This window comes from Siniperca chuatsi, linkage group LG10 (assembly GCF_020085105.1).
Source record: "Siniperca chuatsi isolate FFG_IHB_CAS linkage group LG10, ASM2008510v1, whole genome shotgun sequence".
NCBI classification, from domain to species: domain Eukaryota; kingdom Metazoa; phylum Chordata; class Actinopteri; order Centrarchiformes; family Sinipercidae; genus Siniperca; species Siniperca chuatsi.
This window is the reverse complement of record NC_058051.1, coordinates 21907112-21929058: the sequence shown is the minus strand read 5'-3', so window position 1 is coordinate 21929058 and position 21947 is coordinate 21907112. Positions and strand designations below refer to the sequence as shown.

Below are 21947 nucleotides of genomic sequence, written 5' to 3'. Positions count from 1 at the left end.
GTTTCCACTTATGGTCACATGTAGAATGTCCTTATAGATTATAGTGAGTGTTTGCTGTGACATTAATACCACCTCCTTCCAACCCTCCCACTCCAAAAGCCCTTTCCTTCCCATTTTCTCTGGGGGAAATATCTATACAAATTTCCCAGCTAATTTCACAGCAAATGAGAGTAAATTGGGTGTACATTATAATTTAGGAAGATGCCAAAGTCACCAGCTGGGCTCTCTCTCTCTCTGTGCCTTCTCTCTGTCTCTCTCTCATCCTCACTCCCTGTTGAATTCACTTTGACCTGTTTGGTTTCCTCCCTGTTTTTCCATGACCTGTGCAAAACTTTAGTACTTTACATCTTGGAATTAAGTTAGCCTTTTACAAGCATTCTGTGGTCTGTAATGGTCTCCTCACAAACCAACTCGCCTTCCTCTGCTCGCACCACGTGAGGAAGCAGGACTGTGGAGATGGCAAATCCACCACCTCATTCATTTGGATCCATCTGGATAGGATCACTATCAATCCCCCTGCTTTACACCAGTTCCATAAAAGGTTTCTACTCTACTGTTATGCAAGGACATTAATCACAGCTGTTCCTTCCGTTACTTGAATTCTCATTATTCTGGAGAATTTAGGGGCTCATTCTCGCCAATCAGCTAAAACCCTGTACAGTGTTTGCATCACTTTATTCTACTTTCTTTTTCGAACTTTCATCCCGCAGAGCTGCTTTCAGTGTGCATACCTCCAAACTACATCAATCAAGTAGTTAGCTAACATGTCTGTTTGCATGGGGGAGACTTTTAGATATGGACAATGATCCCACTCTTCCGTGGCTCGGCTCCATCATCACTGGCGCCCCGGAGCATGAAGCCGTTTCAGCTAAGCCTGAAGATCCGTGGCTCCCCATGGGTGCAAAGGCCAAAGCAATTGCCATTTCTACTCCTTGCCGAGCCCCAGTGGATGCTCGGTCACTCGTCGGCGGGGGTGGTGAGAAGGATCCGGTGAGTTCGACTCTGCGTTAACCGGAGCACTGGACTTTAGCCTGTAAGGACCAACATGGTGCAAAGCGCCTGCCTCCTCCACCTTCACATCAGGACCTCCCGCTGGCCAACAGGTTTGGTCCTGGATACACAGGACTTTCCTCCACTGGAAGGATGCTCCCTTTTTCTAGCGGTCAAGTCTTCCTCCTCCTCTCGCCGCAAGTTTCTGAAAGAGGCCATGATCAGGAGAAGCTCTGTAGGTCTCATTCGTCCAGAGACAGCAGAGAACCCCTCTGCTTAGAAGGACGCCGCACCCTCGCCACAGCAATCCCCGGCCACAACTATCCCAGGGACAGCTGATGGAACACAGCAGTCTTCACGAACATCGACTCTGCCTCCTCTCATCCCCCCAACTACTCTGATAGTTGGAGATTCCATAGTAAGGAATATCAGCTTCGTTAATGCGGTCACACACTGCTTTCCCGGAGCTACGACCCCCGACATCCTCGAAAAGCTCCCCGGACTTCTGGTTACACTTCCGACAACTATCACGAAAATCATAGTTCATGTCGGCACCAATGACACCGCCTGTTAGCAATCTGAGCTGACGAAAGCAGACTTCATCCGCTATTCTGCTATTTGGAGCCCGGATCCCTCTAGTGCTACTTTTAAAATTCCTGTGGTAATTTTGCATAGGTTCTTAATACGAAACAGACACAGCCGACATAGCAATAACAATAATTTAATAAAGATCCAGGCCAGAACCTTACCTCCAGTCTCAACTTCAGCTCTAACCCAGCACAGACTTTTTAAGATGGCTCTTCTCAATGTAAGATCCCTCTCTAACAAAATGTTTATTTTAAATTATCTTATCTCTTCGACTGATTTAGATTTTATGTTTTTAACTGAATCCTGGTTACATCCTGGTGGTCACAGTCAACTGGCTGAATTGTGCCCTCCAAATTATGACTGCTTTAGCCGCCCTAGGGTTTGTGGTCAAGGTGGGGGCCTTGTTACTGTCTATAGGAAGCATTTAAAGTGTAACCTCATAGCTTGCAAAGATTTCTCCTCCTTTGAAGTGCTCATGTTTTAACTTGGTGGCCCCCTCCTGGTCATATTTGCTATTATTTATCATCCCCCTAAACCAGCTGGCTCCTTCTTGTTGGAACTCCCTGAATTTCTATCCAGTCTTGTCTTAAATTATGATAGAATTGTTCTTTGTGGTGATTTCTTCTGACTTCTAATGCCCTTGCTGCTGACTGCTTTTAACTTACATCAACATGTATCTGGCCAACCTCATTCCTGTGGCCACACCTTAAACCTAGTCTTTAGTCTGGATCTGAAAACTCCATCTTTGGAAATCAGGGACATGTTTGTATCCGATCACCTATGCATTGTTTTTAACTGTGAATTAGAGGCTGCTAGTACTGTTTTATCCCGCTCTAAGTACACACGCGTCCTTAATGAGCATATTGCCTCAAAATTCTGTACACTGTTCAATTCTCCTGGGAATGTGTTTCCAGATTCCTCCAACACCAACGGTTTTGTTGTTTCTTTTATCTACCTGTGTTCTTCAACCTTAGATCTCATAGCTCCTCTGAAAAATAGACCAAACACAAAGACTAGAAAACAGCCATGGTTAAATAACAGTATTCAAAGCTGTAAAAGGAAATGCAGAAGAGCAGAATGCAGATGGAATAAATCAGGTCTCCAGGTCCACTTTGTGGCTATGAAAGAGTTATTACTCCTTTATCATAGGATGGTGAAGGATGCAAGAACGTGTCATTTCTCTGCACTTATTTCTGCCCATCAGCACAACCCCAGATTCCCATTTAAGACTGTGGATCAGTTAGTTAACCCAGCCTCTCCTTGTGCCCCTGCTGATTGTGATGCTGATTATGAAAAGTTTCTTTTGCACTTTGCTGGTAAGGTGGAGTTAATAAGATCTGGTATCACCCCCAACCCTGCCTTTTTAGATGTGGATCACCCGCTCAGGGATTCTTTGAGCAATTTTTCTGCTGTTACTCTGCCTGAACTCGCAGACATCATGTCTCTTATGAGAGTATCCTCCAGCCCTCTGGACAAAATCCCAACTAGGTTTTTTTTGGAAGTTATGGATTGTATTGCTCCACTTTTACAAATTATTTTTAACAGCTCGCTGTCTACTGGCTGCGTCCCAGATTACTTTAAAACTGCTTGTGTCCAGCCAGTCCTAAAAAAACCTGGGCTTGATCCCACCCTCCTGGATAACTATCGTCCAATCTCCAAACTGCCTTTTATTTCAAATATTCTCGAATAACTTGTATCTAAGCAGCTTCTTGCTGCTGTGGAAAACAATAATACCTTTGAAAAGTTTCAATCTGGCTTCTGTCAGCACCACAGCACTGAGACAGTCCTTCTCAAAGTCACTAATGACCCTTTAATGAATGCAGACACAGGCATGTGCTCAATTCTTGTGCTGCTGGGCTTAAGTGCTGCCTTTGACACAATTGATCATGGCATTCTTCTAGATAGACTGAGGCACTAGGTGGGCTTATCTGGCACTCCACTAGACTGGTTCTCATCTTATCTGTCCAATAGGAAATTCTGTGTCAGCATTAATAACATGTTATCCATCACCCATATCAAGTACAGTGTGCCTCAAGGTTCAATTCTGGGACCAATACTGTTGTCCTTATACATGTTTATACATCACCTCAGAAACATTGCAAAAATCCGATCTATTTTAAATCTTAGTGATGCAGAAACTGTACATGCTTTTATGTTCTCACGCTATGACTATTGTAACAGCCTGTTCACTTAATCAAAAACTTTGAAATGACTGCAGACTGTACAGAACTCAGCTGCTAGGCTGTTAACCAGGACCAAGAGGTGTGATCACATCACACCTGTTTTAGCCTCTTTACATTGGCTTCCCTGTTTGCTTTAGGGTTGATTTTAAGATCTTATTGATTACTTTTAAGGCTCTCCATGGCCTGGCTCCAGACTATATTTTAGACCTTGTTATCCCTTATGAACCTTCACGTACTGTACTTTGAGCTCTTCGGGCAGGGGTCTACTGTCTGTTCCTGAGTCCAGGATGAAAACTAAGGGGGAAAGAGCTTTTGCCATCAGGGTCCTGAGGCTCTGGAACAACTTGCCCGAAGAAATTAGGTTGTTTGAGTCAGTGTCTTCTTTTAAGTCTCTTCTCAAAACACATTTTTATCGGAAAGCATATCCTGATTTTACCTGAACTGACTGTTTATTTTATTGCTTTTGTGTATTTTATGTATTTTTTTCTTTATATTTCATCATTTACTGTGGTATGCAGTTTGTACTTTGTTTTGATTTGAAGTGCTCTATAAATAAAGTTTTATTATTATACATGTGTTACATGTAATTTATGGCACATGTCTTTACATATGACAAAGAGCTGTATGTCTTCGTAAATGGATGGTGGAGATACATAAAGAGAAAAGAGACAAGGAGAAGATTTAGAAGGAGACGTAAAAGTCAAAAGTAAGCTGAAAAAATAGCTAAGTGACTGTGGAGGGAGGTGGAAGGGAGCTGAGGATGGTGAGCTGACTCCGGGTCAAGGTTTGAACTTGACAGGTGCTTATCAAAAGAGGGACAGACTGACAGTGTCCTGTTGGGGGTTGAGAGGAGGCGATGTGGACAGCAGCAGGGTGGGGGGAGGGGAAGGCGGAGAGTGAGGCATCATGCATCACCTGTCAGACACCCGACCAGTAAGGTCAAGACATGGGACTGGAGACACTGGCATAAATGATTACCCAAAATGCCTTGGCTACGCTTGAGACATGCATTTTTCATCCTCAGGGTCAGGGGTTTGAAAAATAAATGTCATACCTCTCCCAACTGCTTGCTAAGATCACTAACCTGCCAGGCCTAATCATACATCCAGCTATACTCACACAACAAATGTTCCAAATGAGAGAAACCTTCAGGTAGAGGAGAGCTCGGGAAAGCATTAGAAATAAGACAGGAATGAATAATAATACTTTAAAGCAATATATAGCATTTAAACCAGATTTTTTTAAATTCCAAAATAGCACAAGAGCAAACAAGGACTGTTTACCCTTCCAAGGAGACCACAAATTGGCATAGCACTTCATTAAAAAGTTGGCGATGGGGACTGCCAATTGCCCACAGTAATGTTGTTGACAGTTGGGACTAGTAAACAAAAACACTGTGCGCTTTCACAATCATCAGTCTAATGGCCAGAGTTGCCCTATCGTTTACCGTGCGCTATCAGAAAAAGTAAGTGAAAATGAAAATTAAAGCCAACATTCTGCCTCTTAACTTATCTGGAGTTTTCCTTTAGAACAAAACTAATAATGCAGTGAATCGTCTTTTCAGTGTGTTGGAAATTAGCTTGGCTGCAAAGACTGTTCATTCAGGACTTTGCTTCATATAAGGTCTATTACATCTGCACTGAGGGTTGTTTAGGAGACTTAATTAAAGTGTGGTGGAGGACAGAGCACTCTGCTTTGTGAACAAACCTTTGTATTATGGCTTTTATCATCAGAGAGCACACAGCCACTTGTGCTATCATGCAGTGTGGCCATGAAAGTAGGTTGTGGTGGTATTTTATAGCCCATTATGGGGGTGGGGGTGGGGGTGGGGGCTTCTACACTCTCTTTTTTTCACATTTTTTCTGTTCCTTATTTTAAAGGGTCAGTTAATCCAAATTACAAAAAAACATGTTTTCTCAATTTTCTTCTAGTGTTGTAGCCACACAGATATTTATGGTTATATTTGAGATATCAACCACAACACAGTGGAGGTAAATAGAATTTCTTTTGTGTTGCTCATATTTAAAGAAATTGTTCGCCATTTTGGGTAATGCAGTTATGTACTTTCTTGCCAAAAGTTAGATCAAAAGATTGATATCACTCTCATGTCTATATGCTAAATATGAAGCTGGAGCCAGCAGACAGTTAGCTGAGCTTAGCATAAAGACTGGACACAAGGGGAAATAGCTAGCCTGTCTCTGTCAAGAGGTAAAAAAAATCCACCTATAGTACCAGCACCTCTAAAGCTATTTAACATGTTATGTGTCATTTATTTAATTTGAACACAAACTGAAGTGTAAAAACAGTAAGTTGTGGTTTTACTTATTTATTTGTTTATTTTTGTTATTTAATAAATAACACAAAACAGCATGTTTTTTCGAAGAACAATGTTACCGGTAATTTGGGTGAACTGACCCTTTAATTTCCCTCTGCTCAGTAAAAAGTGCACCAGTTTGTCTGCCCTCCACTGGGAGGACAACTTTTTTTTTTCTCAGCCCAGGCAGAGAGAGTCAGTTTGGCATGGCAAAGCCAATAGAGATGTAGTTGGACACAGAATAGCAGTAGGTATCAAGTCAGTCTTAATGAGGATATTAAAACCAGATCATACAGCCATGCTTCTATTTCCATATGTCACCTCTTCTTGTCCCTCTTTCCCCTCCCACCCATTCCTGATCATTTCCCTCGCTCTTTTATCCCACCCTCCCACTGTGATGGATTCACTGTAGTCCTGGTGGTGATTTCACAGTCCGCCAGTTAGTGGCAGTGGGCTTGGCTAGCCTGTGTGAAACTGTCTAAAGTGTGGGAATGTCATCTCTGTGATCCCCTTCCCCACACTGCGCTATGCCTGGGATCATGCCCACTGCCTGCTGGGAAAATCCCACCTCCCTCACTGCAGGAGAGAGATTATTCTTTCTGTCCACCCCCCAGACCCTACCCCACCGCCACCCACCCATCCAGGCTTTCATTCTGCTCCATGTAAGTAGAAATGTACATGCGGTAATAAACAAGTGGGCTGTACACTGACAGTAAGTACACTACAATTCAATAAATATAAAAGCAATGTTAAGGTCAAATACATTTCAATTTGGATGGATTAAAAGCTGGAAGTGTATGTCACATAACAACATGGCCTTATTGCCCAAACAGACATTCAGTAAATGAAACTGGATTGATGTAGAAACCTTGTTGTGTAAGCTCAGTGTGTCACCTGTCCACAGATGATGTTTCACACATGAAAGTGAGATTGCAGCCAAGAGAGGTAGCAGTTAATGAACTCTGTATCACAGAGGAAATGAGACAAGGATGAGAAGATACAGAAGGGGATAAGAAAATGTATGAATACAAAAGCACAGCAAGATGAGGTGAGGCAGCACGGGTCGAGAGAGATCAGATTGAAAGTGTGGAACGAGCCGAAAGCTACAAAAGCCAGAGAAAGAAGAACAGTTAGATCAGAGTGAGATTGGGATTCAATCCTGAAGAAGATACCCTGTTCCTTCCCTGCCCTTTATCCCAGGGGAGTGTCGCCACCTGTTACCACATCCACTTTCCCGTTTGACGATCAGTACCAAGATCCTATCATCCTGTCTCCACCCTATACAGAGCTTCCCCATAGGCACATTTGCAAACATACGAGCTCTAAAGTATGCATGTATATGCAGTTTAGCTTTCCCCAGATTAAGCAAACACTTTCTAGAATATGTGCATGCAACACACACACACACACACACACACAGCCAGCTGCAGCAGTGCTTAACTAGGGAGGTAATTGACTTCAGTGCCTGGTACACAGGATTGAAAAATTTGGTGAAATTGACTGTAGACTGCAGGCTCTGGAGGAGAAGTCAATGAAGAATTAAACTGTGTGAAGGTCAGGCTGTTGTGATTTTGTATGTGTGTATGTGCAGGCAATCTATGTATGTACAAAAATGTGCACAAAATTTACAATTGCTTGTAAACATGGAAACGCTAGCACTAACTTCCCCATCGATCTGTCCTTGTGTGTCTTTAGGTATTCAAAGTTGAACGACCCTGCGGACTGGTTGTCCATCAACAGAACCAATGGTCAAATCGTAACCACAGCAATGCTCGATCGGGAGTCTGTCTATGTCAAAAACAACATATATGAAGCCACATTCCTGGCAACAGACAATGGTAAGAGCCACTTTAATGTGCATGTTTTATCAGTGAGCATTTTTTAAATTTTAAATCAGACTGATCAAGGTTGCTGCTTCTTATGTACCATTTTTTATCCTTTCTTTTTATGTCCTCATTCCCACATGTTTTAGCATTCCTGCACAGTTCATTTTACAGCCCCAAAACAGTTAGTGCCAAAACCTAATTTAAAAAATGTATAATAAATTAAATTACTATTATTATATTGTTGTTTTTCATACTGGAGATACTATCATGCTACCTTCTCTATTCTGAATCAATTTACAATGTATCATTTTTACACTCATCATGATTTATATCAGAATGTTGGCAGATCTAGAACACCATGAAGGTAAATGCAGTTTTGATCATTTGTGGACTTCTCTGAAGTAGTTTTAATTTTGTAAAATCCAGTAATTATGGTACTGGATCACAGGACTGGCAATTTCTTAGTAATCCTGAAAAGGATTCTGATTTGGTAAGACCATTACTTGGTACGACAGTATTATATACATCTAAACAGAGTATGAAACATCCTAATAAGCACTCTGAAACATGTTCTCAGTCATTGCCTACATCATGTATGTGTCTTATACTCAAGGCTTATGACTGGAGGGTCACCTGTTAAAGCCCCAAAACTAGCTGTAGACATGTAGGTGAGATAAGAAAATGAGTGTAACCCCTCAAACATAGTCTAAGTGTCCTTGAGCAAGGCACTATCTGTTGATTCCAGTGGAGCTGGAGTTGAGTGCTTAGGATGTTGTGAATTTGAATCATTGTTTGTAATGATCCGATGTCTAGGTGAATACAGGTTAGAGTGAAAAATGTCAAAAATGTTGTTGAAAATGAAGACATTTGTGTGGATTTAGGGGTATATAAAGACATGGAAGCTCTGCAGTATTCAAGTGCAGTGCAGCTGGGTAAGAGTTAGAGAAAATCCTGGATTCACACAACTGGTCACACTTTTGATCCTCTCCTCTCCTCCTTCTTATCTTCTGTCCATGACTGCCTTCTCCTTCCCTTTCTCACAATGTGGCATATATATTTGTTCTGCCTCAAAGTTGAAACTCAAGTTTAACCAAGCACAAACTCAATCACAGCAAACAAATAAGTTCCCTTTTTCTCAAGTGGAAGTGAGTGCCTTTTCTCAAGTAAAAAGGGAATGCTTTTCCCCTTTTCAAATTGCCTTATCAGTGACGTGCAGTGCACCTTAAGTTGAGCTGGCTTTGAAACATTGGTGTATTTACAGATGTGAGCGTGTGTGAAGAATGCACTCATTTGAAACACATATATGTGATCATACGTGTGTGTTTCTGTACATTATTTTTGCGATGATTGCCAATGTCAGACACCGTGACATGTAACCTGCTGTGCTGATGGGAAGGAAGAGGCAGCGGATTACAGGTTGACTCGCTCCTGTTGTTTGGACTTGTTTGGACACAAACATCTCATTTACTCCCCTCTTTTCTTTCCCTGTTATTTCCTGGGCTTCTTTATCATTTCAATACATTACCTACCTGTAGGCCCTTTAGAAACTTATTTTTTAATCTCCACCTAACCTCTGTAAAGTGTACAGTTTAGGTGGTATGTTACTGGCCTAATATTGGAACTGTGGCAAGTCCAAAAGATGAGAAGCCAGCAGTTCAAGTTACGTGTGTGTATGCATGTTTGTGTGTGTACACCAGTCTGACTATTTGGGTGTTGCTGGAGTGCAGTAAGGACAGTAAGGATAGTAGGACGGAACATGGAGAGGTTGTGACAGCATGGTGAGAAGTACTCTTCTCACCCCCCGACACAATCTGACTGCCTCACCCTTCTGACACATAGTTTTCTTTTTTCGTACACCTATGGTGTTGTTTATGTGTTTATGTGCTCTTCAAAGAACATATGGTAGGCTTGCTACAAGTCTTTTCACTATGCCTCACATCTCTGAGCCACCATCAAAAAAAATGAGTTAATACAAATCCTTTTGAGAAATTTACACAAACATAATTATTTATTTAGCTGGTTAAAACCCACATAATTCTCCTATCAGCTGTGGCAAGCTGCTTCCACATGTCCCCCATACATGGCTGGGATTAACGAAGCAGCAGAATGTGTGTGTGTGTGTGTGTGTGTGTGTGTGTGTGTGTGTGTGTGTGTTTGAACCTGTGTGTTTATGGAACACATGTATTCATGATTCAGTATATACATTTAATACTGTACATTAAGTGTGTATGCATATAATGTGCATGCAAGAAACCACTTATGATACAATTGTTGGATAATGTTTAAATAGTGACAATCAAATCAAATGTTCCTCTAAACAGCTTTTAGAAGCTGTTGGATAAAAGTAACATTATTATATAAGCTGGTTAATATGGCTTCCTAAAGGGAGTTTTTTTTTATTTTATTTAAATAGTGCCAATTCATAACAAAAGTTATCTCATTGCACTTTTCCTACACTTCCTGTGATGATGTAATCATAAAATAGCCTATGATGTATGATGATTTTAGTATAACAATAATATATATGTTGTCAGAATGAGAAGAATGCAATGATTTGAGTTATTACTCTAAAAGTATTACTAGATAGAGAATTATAACTAGTTTTATAGCCCTTATGAGGTAACAATGGGGTCACAATTTAATTTATAACCTGTTAAACTAGTATTACATTTTCTCATAAAAACTTATTACATTAACAGCTTTGTTACTGTTTCTGCCACTTTTTAATAAAATTTTCACAGCTGACGATCAAAGGGCTTCTTTGTGCTTCATAGTATTTTATAACGTAGGCTACTGGTACTGATGCGCAGCTGTTTTTTGCCCATGTGGAGATGCACGTTTCTGGAGGAAGAATTAAAAATATTTTATTGCTAGGGGGACATCACATCCCAAGCCACAGTGCAGTAGTGGGTTTACCTGTGCAAAGCTGTGTGTAAGTTGATTGCCCCCTACTGATGTTATACTGTAACACATGCTAAGCTGCGATATAAGTGTGATGCAACAGTGGCAAAGGTGCGGCTTTCTTGCGGTATGGTGGGACACTTTGTGCTACCGCTGTATATAATTTGGCAGCTGTTATTCACTTTTTATGTCAATAGTCCAGTTCTGACAAAACGAACTATTGATTACTACTGATACTGATTAATCTCTAGACTATGAAACCTTAAACCTAGTCTTAACCCAGACTTATAAATATGAAAACTACTTTTCAGTTATGTATTTTTTTCTGAACGTCCAGCTAAAACGCTACATCCATCACTGATAACTTGATAAGTCTTTATCAATCAGTTGAAGTTTATCTAGTTATCTACAATATTAATTGTAGTATTACCAGTCAGACAGAGCTCAAACTGTCAATGGAATCACTTACAGCCCCTGTGTTTAACTGTGTCTTACTCTTCTTGTGGCAAATGTCTTGCTCTGTTGCCATGTTTAATTGGCAGATCTGTCAGCTTTGCATAAATCTTTGTAAATTACATCACCCTTATCTCGTCCCAGAGATGGGCCCTGGGGTCGCTTGATTCCATCCAATGGCTCAGCCAGTGGGGCATGCCAGGGAAATGACTCGTAATTGGAGGCAACTAAGGGTCGTCACCCCCTGACACACACTCAATAAACAGCCCTGAGCTTTATACTGCTAAGTGCTTTTCTTTTTTTTCAGATTTCTCTGTGCCACATTTTCATACCACACATACACATTCATGCATTCTTCTTCCCGCTCTGCTATCTCACGCTCCGATTTTTTAAAGTGTCTATTCTTAACTCCCAATTCTCTATAAATTCTGTCGCTGATGGTCTGTTGCTCTGATCAATCAATGCAAAGGGCTTCAGGATTATGTCTGCAGATGAGGTGTGTGTGTGTCTGTGTGCATCAGCGCATGTTATTACACTCCAAAGCTGACAATATTGTAGTGAACCAGCACCTGCAATGGCTGTCTTCAGTAGCATCAGACCAAATTTCTCCAACAATTTCCGCAGACTTACAACATGGACTTAGGTGCAACATTGGTATAAAGTATACAATATCACAACTTTAATAGCTGCCTAATTAACAACATCTGCACATCTGTATAATAAGATTGTTGCTAAAATGATATGCGGGTATAAAATGCAGTGATACAGTCACAGTGTTTAAGATTCCTTAAGTGAATAAAGTCAGTACACTTATAGGGAAATTTGATCACATTTAGTTACAAATTAAACTATTATTTTAAAAAATGCCATAATGACTGCAGTTTTAATGCAGTGGGTCCATGAACGTATCTATTTATTATCTATTTGGCTAAATCTGACACATTTCCATCGTAGAATAATGGAGTTAATGAATGTATATTGTCTCTGTTATAAAAAAATAAAATAAGGCTGCTATAGTCTGCAATTTGGGAAAGTCACAACTGCTTTCATATGGCTTTATTTGTGCAGTGCAACAATTAAGGACCTTCTTCCTAAGGATCATGGAAAGTTTAACAAAGTTTCAAGAGTGCTTATCTGTGAGCAGGGAGTATTTTTTGTATGTAAGCATGCAGTGGAGATATCCTCTTAACACATAAGAACATAGGCAAACAGTATGTGCATTTACAAGTGTACTTAAGTGATGATTAAGTGTGTATGTGAGAATGGAGGGCTGTGTGCACCACAATGAGAATGTCCCGTTCACCTACCTTTCAGAAATACATTGTTTATATTGCAGGCAGAATTGCTTTTATCTACAGAATCATAGATGGCTCTCCTAGTATTGTGTAAATACACACAGACAAGGACTTGTTTGATTGTGTTACAGTCATCATTATTGTACCTAAGCCCTCTCTAGGAGATTGGATGTGCTGTGTCTGCATCTGGATCGACTCTGATGGGTTTGATTTGGCTGTAAGGCTGAAAGAGGAGCTGGAAAGCATAACTGTCAGAAGTATTTCTGTCAAGGGCAGAAATTCTCCTCCAGCTCTACAGCATCCCTACCTCTAACATCCCCATTGTGAATAAACAGTGTTCCTTTCACCTCTTCTCTTTTCTTTTTTTATCTTTTTTATCTTTTTATTCTCTTTCATTCTGTCTGCCTTCAACTCCTATCCCTTTTCCTTCACAATTGTCCCTTTCACTGCACACATCTTCTCTTGTCATCTTTTCCTCCTGTCATGATACTATTTTCTCTTTCCTCTTTCTGCTCCCAGGATCTCCTGCAGCCAGCGGCACAGGCACGCTGCAGATCTATCTGATAGATATTAATGACAACCCCCCAGTGCTCATACCAAGGGAGTCTCAGATCTGTGAGCGGATAAACAAGAATGTCCATGGTGTCAACATTACTGCCGCTGACGCAGACACAGACCCCAACGCTGGACCCTTTGTCTTCGAGCTGCCCAACTTTCCCACCAGCATCCGACGCAATTGGACGATTTCTCGGATCAGTGGTGAGGAGGTGTCAGCGTAGAACAACAGTACTTGAGAACATATACAAATGAATTTATGATCAGTGCATGTAAGGGTTTTACAGTCCCACTGTTTAAATGTGTAGCAAAACATAGTGTAGAATTAGTCCAGCCATTTATTACCAATATTTATCAATTATTTTATATACTGACTGTGATCAAAATCTCATCAGATACTTTATTATAAAGCTCCTTACATCTTTCTTGCCCATGTGTACTATACTGTACATTATAATTAAATATGGAAGTAGTACTGGGAAATAATTCAATATTATCCTTAGTCAACTTTTAGTGGAATAGTAGTTTGATGTTATGAACTTTTTTTTTTAATAAAATGCTGTCATCCAAATTCACGATTTCAAGCAAATTTAAATTTTATAACCAACAAAATGAGTTGTTGGAGCTTTTGTTTTACATGACTAAAACCTTTTGAATTATGCGATGCATAAAAGCGGGATTCTGTTAATTGTATTAAACAACAATTTTACTATTTTACATGTAATTTTGTATACATTTGCCATATTGTGACATATATTGACAATGAAAAAACGTTCTAATTAAAACTATGATATTGATTTCAACCACATTACCTGGCCATATATTGAAGCATTTATTTTTTTTTAGATTTTGGTTGGAAGTAACAATTTTATAAATTGATGGCCATTTTACACCAGGTAGAAAATCACTAGCGTTTTATATTAATAAATGCGATGATTAGTTACATCTAGTAACTTTTCTCTTTCCTCTTCACTCTACACAGGTGATTACGCTCGTCTAGGGCTACGGTACCAGGTATACTTAGAGCCGGGGGTGTATGAGGTCCCTATAATTGTGTCAGACTCGGGGAACCCTCCATTGTCCAACAGTTCGATCATCAAAGTGAAAGTCTGTCCCTGCGATGAAAATGGAGACTGCACCACTCTCGGGGCCGTGGCAGCTGCTGGCCTAGGAACTGGAGCCATCATCTCCATCCTCATCTGCATCATCATACTGCTCAGTGAGTATCAGCTGTTCATATTGAATTCACCCACTGACACCTCACTACTCTCAGACATGTCACACACCTACACACATATATACAATGCAAAAAATTAAGGCTGCCTGTGATTGGCTTTGATTTGCCCTTCTGTCAAAAAAGTGCAGTTCAGGGTGCAGTCATTAAACAATCACCAGGCTGTACTACAACAACATGAACAATAGTTTGTATAATGGATTAATGCCTCGACTGTTGGAATCCTCTCCAACATCTCTTGACAAGGTGGCTTTTCTCTTCTTTTCCTGGTAGGATAAATATGTACTGCTATCTGTCTTGCCAGTGATTCATGCCACTGGCTTACTTTGTTGCTGTGGATTTCATAGTTCATACATATAGACAAGTCCAATAGGTAAATTCACCCGCAGATATAGGATTTTTCAACATATTTTAAAAAGTTATATTGTGTGTGAATGATCCATTTTTTTCATTATTACTACTACCACAAATACAAGTTTTGGAAGGGACCCACATTTATTCCTTTATTTACTTTTATGCTCATTTGACCAAGTAGAGCCCATCAAGTTTTGAAAGTTCTCTTTCAAGGAAGATAAACAACACACATGGAAGATACGTAAAAGACAAAGGTACAAAAAATAAAAGTTAGATAATACTAATAAATAAAATACTAATAAATAAAACAATGCTAAAAAGAAAAGAAAGAAGAGGAAAGTAAGGAATATGGCAACAACTACAGGGGTGGATTGCTGTGAAATTTTATACAGACAGTCATGATCCCCGGGGGATAAATTCTACTGACATTGGTGATCCTCTGACTTTTCCTTTAGAGCCACCAGCAGGTCAAAGTTTTCACCTATCCTGCAAAATATATCAACATCTACTAGATGGAGTGGCACAAACTTTTGTACAAATATTATTGGTTCCCAGACAACAAATCCTATTGACTTCGGTGATACCCTGACTTTTCCTCTAGAACCACGATGAGGTTGATATTTGTGGTTTTAAGTGAAATATCTCAATGATTCATGCATTCATGTCCCCCTCAGGATAACTTGTAATAATTTTGGTGATCCCCTGAATTTTTACTCTAGCGCTATCATCAGGTCAAAATGTTTGTCTAATACGTCATGCTTCAGTTCATGATCAAATACCTGCAATATTAATGACTTCGCCATCAGCCTCAGCTATACTTTGTATTTTGTGTTAATTAGCATGTGACCATGCTAACATGTTAAACTAAGATGGTGTATATGGTAAACATATACCTGCTTAAAATCAGCATGTTAGCATTGTCACTGTAACCATGTTAGCATGCTGACTTTAGCATTTAGTACAGTCTCACAGAGCCGTTAGAGCCGTAGACTCTTAGTCATGTTGACAAGGGTAAAGTATTTCCTGATTGTCTGTTTTGTTTAGTGATGCAGATTATTGCTTGTTCACGTGTGTGTGTCGGTGCAGGCATGGTGCTGTTGTTTGTGGTGTGGATCAAGCGCAGAGAGAAGGAGAGGCAGACCAAGCAGCTGCTTATTGACCCTGAAGATGATGTCAGAGACAACATCCTCAAATACGATGAAGAGGGAGGAGGAGAAGAGGACCAGGTGAGATCCTGAGAGACATACACTCATACACACATGCTTTCAATATTGACCTCCCATGCCTACTTACATCTGTATGGCCCTGTGGCTGTGTAGGACTACGACCTGAGCCAGCTGCAGCAGCCTGACTCCTTGGAGCACATCATCAGCAAGCCGCCTGGTGTCCGCAGGGTGGATGAACGTCCCATCATCCCCGAGTCCCAGTACCCAATCAGACCTGTCGTGCCCCACCCTGGCGATATCGGGGACTTCATCCACGAGGTGAATTTACACTGACACGCGCGTTACACCTCGCATGCACAAGAACTCAACCGTCATTAGATTGTTTCTCCGACAGTGTTCTGGCCTCTCACTTTCACTTTCCATCGATCTGACATTTAATGTGATTACTCATTTCTGGATTCTGTTCAATATGTAAACCTCAGTATGGTGATGGAAACAACGTAGAGTTTTGTTTTACTTTACAGCTGCTCTCACCGTGCCAGCTTTATTCACGCACACACATTGCCACACACACACAACTCCGGCGTTGGCACACTGATGCAAGAAAATGCTGATTGACAGACTCATGACAACACGTTCACACTCGAGAGGTGTTGGCAGCTGTTCAGCTTTGATCCATCCAGCCTTGACTCTCTCTCACACACACACAGACACACACACTGATCTTGCTCCAGCAGCCTGGTAAAACACAAACACAGCAAACACACGGTGTTCCTGCCACGCACTACACCCCTGGGGTTTTGGCTTTTTAGGTTTCTATCCGTAGCATCTCTCTGTATTCCAGTGAAGTGGATGAAGTCCATTCTTCACCTGCCTAACCTTCAGGTCAATGGCCCTCATTTGTCATTCTAAGAAACAAGTCCACGTTTGAGCGCCAGCAGAAAACATACAGACCTCTTCACATCTTATTCACGAAACAGTAACAAAATATTGATGAATAGGGTTTGATCACACGTTGATAAATCAAATTCAACAATAACTGGCCAAGGCATCCAGTTATGTATGTATTTTTATACATGAAACACCCTCATTTATGCAGGGACAGTGACTCTTGGTGTGTCAAAAGGAAGGTGATGTCATCAGGGGTTTTCATGGCCTGGGTTTGTAGACTACAAATTTATAACAAAAAGCGTGGGTTACAAACTGGGAAAATTGAGTTTAGTTTGAAAGGTATAGGCATTTACCAGGCAGGGAGGGTATGAGGAAAAGATGCTTTTGGTTGCATCATAGGAAATGTAGGAACCAGCAATTTTAGAGCTTGACCCATCCTCGGGACTTATGTCAGGATATCTCAGCATCTGCTGCTTTAATTCTGAACTTTCTTATTTTTAAGTCTGACTTTTGTGAGTGCAATACTAAATTGCTGGTTGTTGACTTCTCACAACTTGTTGCTTTTCCTTCACTGATCAACCTGCCTTTTTTAAATAATTTTATCCACTGCAGACATGTGAGTACTGACCACTTCTTTCCTCCTCTTTGTCCTGTTTAGGGTCTGAGGGCAGCAGATAATGACCCCACAGCTCCTCCGTATGACTCCCTGCTGGTGTTCGACTATGAGGGCAGCGGCTCTACCGCCGGCTCTGTCAGCTCCCTCAACTCCTCCAGCACGGGGGACCAAGACTATGACTACCTCAACGACTGGGGGCCCCGCTTCAAGAAGCTGGCCGACATGTACGGAGGAGGGGATGATGATTAAATCTGCCCAGTCACACATGCACACACACACACACACACACACACACACACACACACACACACACTCGTCCTGTCAGCTGGCCTGCCATGCTCTGTCCCTCTAACACATGGGGCTATTACACCCTTATTGAACACACGTTAATAATGACATGTTCACACTGACCAACTGACTGACCAACCAACCAACCAACCAACCAACCAACCAATCAAATTACCCACCACAGAGGACCGGTGCCGTGAGTCAGTTTCAGGTGCTCTTCTCAACCGTCTCCTGCTCTAAGCCTGTCTAAGACTGAAACGGAAGCTCTGACTTGCAGGCTTCTCATAGTTTGTATTTTCGAACTTTTTTACTTTTGTTTCATTTTAGGTTTTATGCTAGATGTAGGTTTTAGTTTTTAGTAGTCAGGTTTTGTTTTTCCTTTAGTTTGTGTAGTTTTTTTTGTCCCCACTACCCTTCGATTCGAGCTGTTCTCTATTCCTGAGGGTTTTTACTTTTCCCTCGCTGTCAGCCCCCGCTTGCCTCTCTGCAGAAGCTTTAGGTTGAGCTGCTTGCTTTGTTTGAGGGGAACAAAAGGAAAAGAAAAAACACAGATATTAAAGTCCTTCTTGCACGAAGGGCCCTGGTTTATTTTTTCTTGAACTTGAATTACTTAGAACAGAAGCACTGTTGTTTAAAAAGTGCCTTCAGTGGTGCGTATTTTAGCAGACTCCCGCTAACTCAGGATTGGTTGCCATTTTCTGGGCTTACATGCCCCCATATGACCCCTGACCCTTTAACTCAGACCTCCCCTTGTCATTTCTATCGTCCTGCGGGGCTGTGGTAGCTGCAGGAGATATCAGTGCTGGTTTAAGAGGAGCATTGACTGGCTTACGAGGGCGCTTTATGTAGACGTACTGTACAAAGGCCTACAGTGTGTCTGTAAGTTATGGACAAATCATAAACTTTTCAAGTCAGGCATATCTGTGCTCCTATATCACAGCCAACTTGAATGTGATTACTAAAATCACAAAAATACATTATGGGAGAAGAAATGCATTGCGTGTCTTTGTTTATTGTGGCTTCAATAGCAGCTGTGTTTGTTTTGAGCTCTCAGTATTTACACCTAAAAGGCTTGTTACTACATTTTGAAGATTGACAAGTCACATGTGTTACCTCTGTAATGTTACTGTATATCAAGTGCATATGGGGGTTATTTAAGGAGACTTTGCCTTTAAGATCATTTAAGGTTTGCATGTTTATCCCTTCACCCAAAGGTAATTAACATGGCACCAGTTATTGTGTGGTAAATGTGTCAAAGAAAAATATATAAACTGTACAAACATGAGGGAAAAGAAAATACAGGATATCAAATATCTCAGATAGCGTTGCATACAGAGTTGTGAGCTTGTACGAGCCCCATTCTGAGTCCCTTTCTCTCTTTATTTTTTTCTTTTGTTGATTCACTGTTGTTTCTCAGCAAACTTTTAATATACAAACTTTGGTGCTGGTCCCTGTCATAGAAACTGGGAGAATTGAGCCTCAGCCAGGGATTTAGCGCCTTCACAATCTGTCTCTCTTCAGGCAGCATTTCATTCATCTGAAATTTTCTCCTGAAATTTTTGGCTGCAAGTTCAAGAGGTTTTGAAAAGAAGTTAGAGGAAGGGAAAGTCTGTTATGAAGTTCTGCACTTTATCAAAGCAGACTTGCAAAACTAAAGCTTCAGTAATAGCGCAGACATTTTGAAAGACAGTTTTGTTGTGACTTAATGAAAAAGCAGCACTACCCATGGGCTTTTGTAATCATATTTCAGGGCCCCAGAACTGCATGTACAGAACTGTAAAAAAAGAGCTTTAGTCTTTGTATTAAATTATTTAAATATGCAAAACATTTCATAGAGGGACCAGGGAGATGCTGGTGAATGATAGAAAGGTTTAATCATTTCTTATCTTCTGAATGCCCATTGAAACACTCCTCGGTTGTAGCCAGTTTCAACTTGATGTGGACTGACCAGATTTTCTATTAATTATGAATATGATGAATGCTTGGAGGAAATCTCAGTAACGACAATGTTCTTCAGATGATGTGATGAGAAGGATCCTCCACTCCTCCATTTTCTCCTGCTGCTTCTCAACTGTTCCTCACCTACTCATGGTTCATATGAATAGCTGTAGATAAAAATAATCTTTAGCTTTCACAAATGGTAATAACAATTGTAACTATACTTTCAGAGTGGATGGAAAAGAATTAACTTGTGACAAGATATAAATGGAAAGTATTGCCTGTTAGTATATATTCATCATGCCGTAACAAAGAAATAAGGATGAGAGTTTGATTTGACTATAAACAAGGGAAGGAAGGTCATATTATAATTAAAGGTCAACAGGGTAGGAATTTCTTGATTTACATTAATAGATAAATGGGTGCAAATTGCACCACATGAGAATAGGAGTTGTTTCCACAGCTTGCTGCTGGATAAGCTCTTTTCTTTCTGATTGCTCCTCAGCCTACAGAATATCTTCACAAAATAAACACAGCTGTTACTTTCTGCTATTTGTGATTATTTCTGACATAAATGTTGTATATACAGAACATTTTTATACATTTGGTAATATGATTTATCTGTTTCTGTGTGGTCTTTGTATTTTCTTTCACTCCAGTTTTGTTTTTAAATTAAATACTTGGCAGTGTATATTTCACCATAAAAAGCCATGTGCATTTACGAGAATCTGTATGATTCTATATGAGCTTACAGCCATACTTGTGTCGCTGTTCGAGTTTAGCTTCATCATGGTGAAAAGGTTCCACTTCAAACCAACTTGTACAGTCTTACTAGCACACACTCACTCCTCTAGGCCTTATTGTATATATGTGAGTGTTCTATATTATATGAGCCCTTTCAGCATTGTTCTAATTCAGCTGCGGAGCTCCAACATTACTGAAGGCCCTCCTGCATTCACAGAATAAAGACATGCTTAGTGAAATGCTTGTGCTCTCTAATCAGATGTTCAGACCGGATTCAGGGCCTAACTGGAGGCAGGAGGCCCCACACACACACTTTACACAAGGTAACTGACCTTTATAACTGTGTCATGCATACAGACATGACACAATGCCATTATGATACTGAATGTTATCAATGACTCGCAATGACACATGGTAGCAAATCATCAGTGGAGTCGCTCAAAGTTGACACCCCCATTTAAATGCAATTTGTGAGGGGAAATGAAGGAAGATTGATCATTACTTGTTACATACTTGGTCCACTTGTCTTATTGATGTTCCCTTGCTAAAGTGAGGAGAGAATTAGCAAATGATGCAATGAAGGAAGAACTATTGCACTGCTGTAGTCCACCCCTGTCTTCTTGCTGTGTCAACAATGGCTCTTCTGCCTCTCTGACTGGTGTTAGTTAAAGGACACTTGGTCTCACTCGGGACACTGCCTGAACATGGACACACATGACGTGAGGCTCCAAGACAGGCTGCAGTGTTTCACACTAGTTCTCCCAATACTGCTCAAGCCCAAGTGTACATAATGTAGTATTTGCTTGAAGCTAAACAGACCAAGTTAGGCAAACTGTAACTGTACAATTGGAGCTTTTTGCATGTGTCTTTTTATAATGGACAGATGAGTTCTATTACAGTAACCATACAACATTTTAAAACGTGTCGCAGCCCGCATGACCGAGGTTGCAGTCCAGAAGGGATTCTGGTGTACCATACTCATAGTTTCAAATGGAGGAGAAAAAAAGCAGAAAAAATAATTGCACAGTTAGAGTCAAAATACTTTTTTTGTAAATTGTCAACAGCACAAATATTTTGTATTGTTGTTTGTACCATTTTGTAAGAAAATGAAGAGAAAAAACAAAAAAAGGGAAAGAATCTGTTGTTTCAAGCGTGTGTTTATAGTGCCACTGCAATCTTGGTTTCCAAATACCGTACAGTAAATGCACAGCCTTGCAGATCAACCTTGTAATATAGACGCTGAGCTGGAGACTCCCTGTCAGCACCATGTGTTATAAATAAAATTTCCCCTCCTTATAAGAACACAGCCTCCTGTCTTTTCTTTGTCACCCACTGATTTCTGCAAGTGATGCATTTTCTCATAAATATTTTTAAAGTGCTAATGTGGTTATTTTGACCAGAAATTGTGAAAAATTGAAAACGTTTCTCTGTTGCTCAGGCAACTTTGCACAATGTTAATTAAAAATTTTATTTAAAATTTTTACATAAGTACATACATAGTTTTTTTTTTTTTGATGAGGCATCACCCATTAACAAGGTGTGATACATTATAAGAAGGACATAAAAATTACTTAAAAATAAAACAATATTACTTTCATCACACAGAAGTCC

The 21947-nt window shown here is 40.4% G+C and overlaps 1 protein-coding gene across 11 annotated transcripts in view; it reads left to right on the top strand.

Annotated features, from left to right (window-relative positions):
- LOC122883587 (cadherin-4-like) overlaps positions 1-21638 on the top strand; it is a 338624-nt gene extending 316986 nt beyond the window's left edge. For all 11 annotated transcript variants that reach the window (XM_044212507.1, XM_044212506.1, XM_044212505.1 and 8 more), the window contains 6 exons: positions 7771-7913; positions 13070-13309; positions 14088-14324; positions 15780-15919; positions 16013-16177; positions 17409-21638. In XM_044212507.1, the coding sequence (XP_044068442.1) occupies positions 7771-7913; positions 13070-13309; positions 14088-14324; positions 15780-15919; positions 16013-16177; positions 17409-17615 (1132 nt within the window). In that variant the 3' untranslated portion in view covers positions 17616-21638. The remainder of the gene's footprint in view (positions 1-7770; positions 7914-13069; positions 13310-14087; positions 14325-15779; positions 15920-16012; positions 16178-17408) is intronic.
- The last annotated feature ends 309 nt before the right edge of the window (positions 21639-21947 follow it).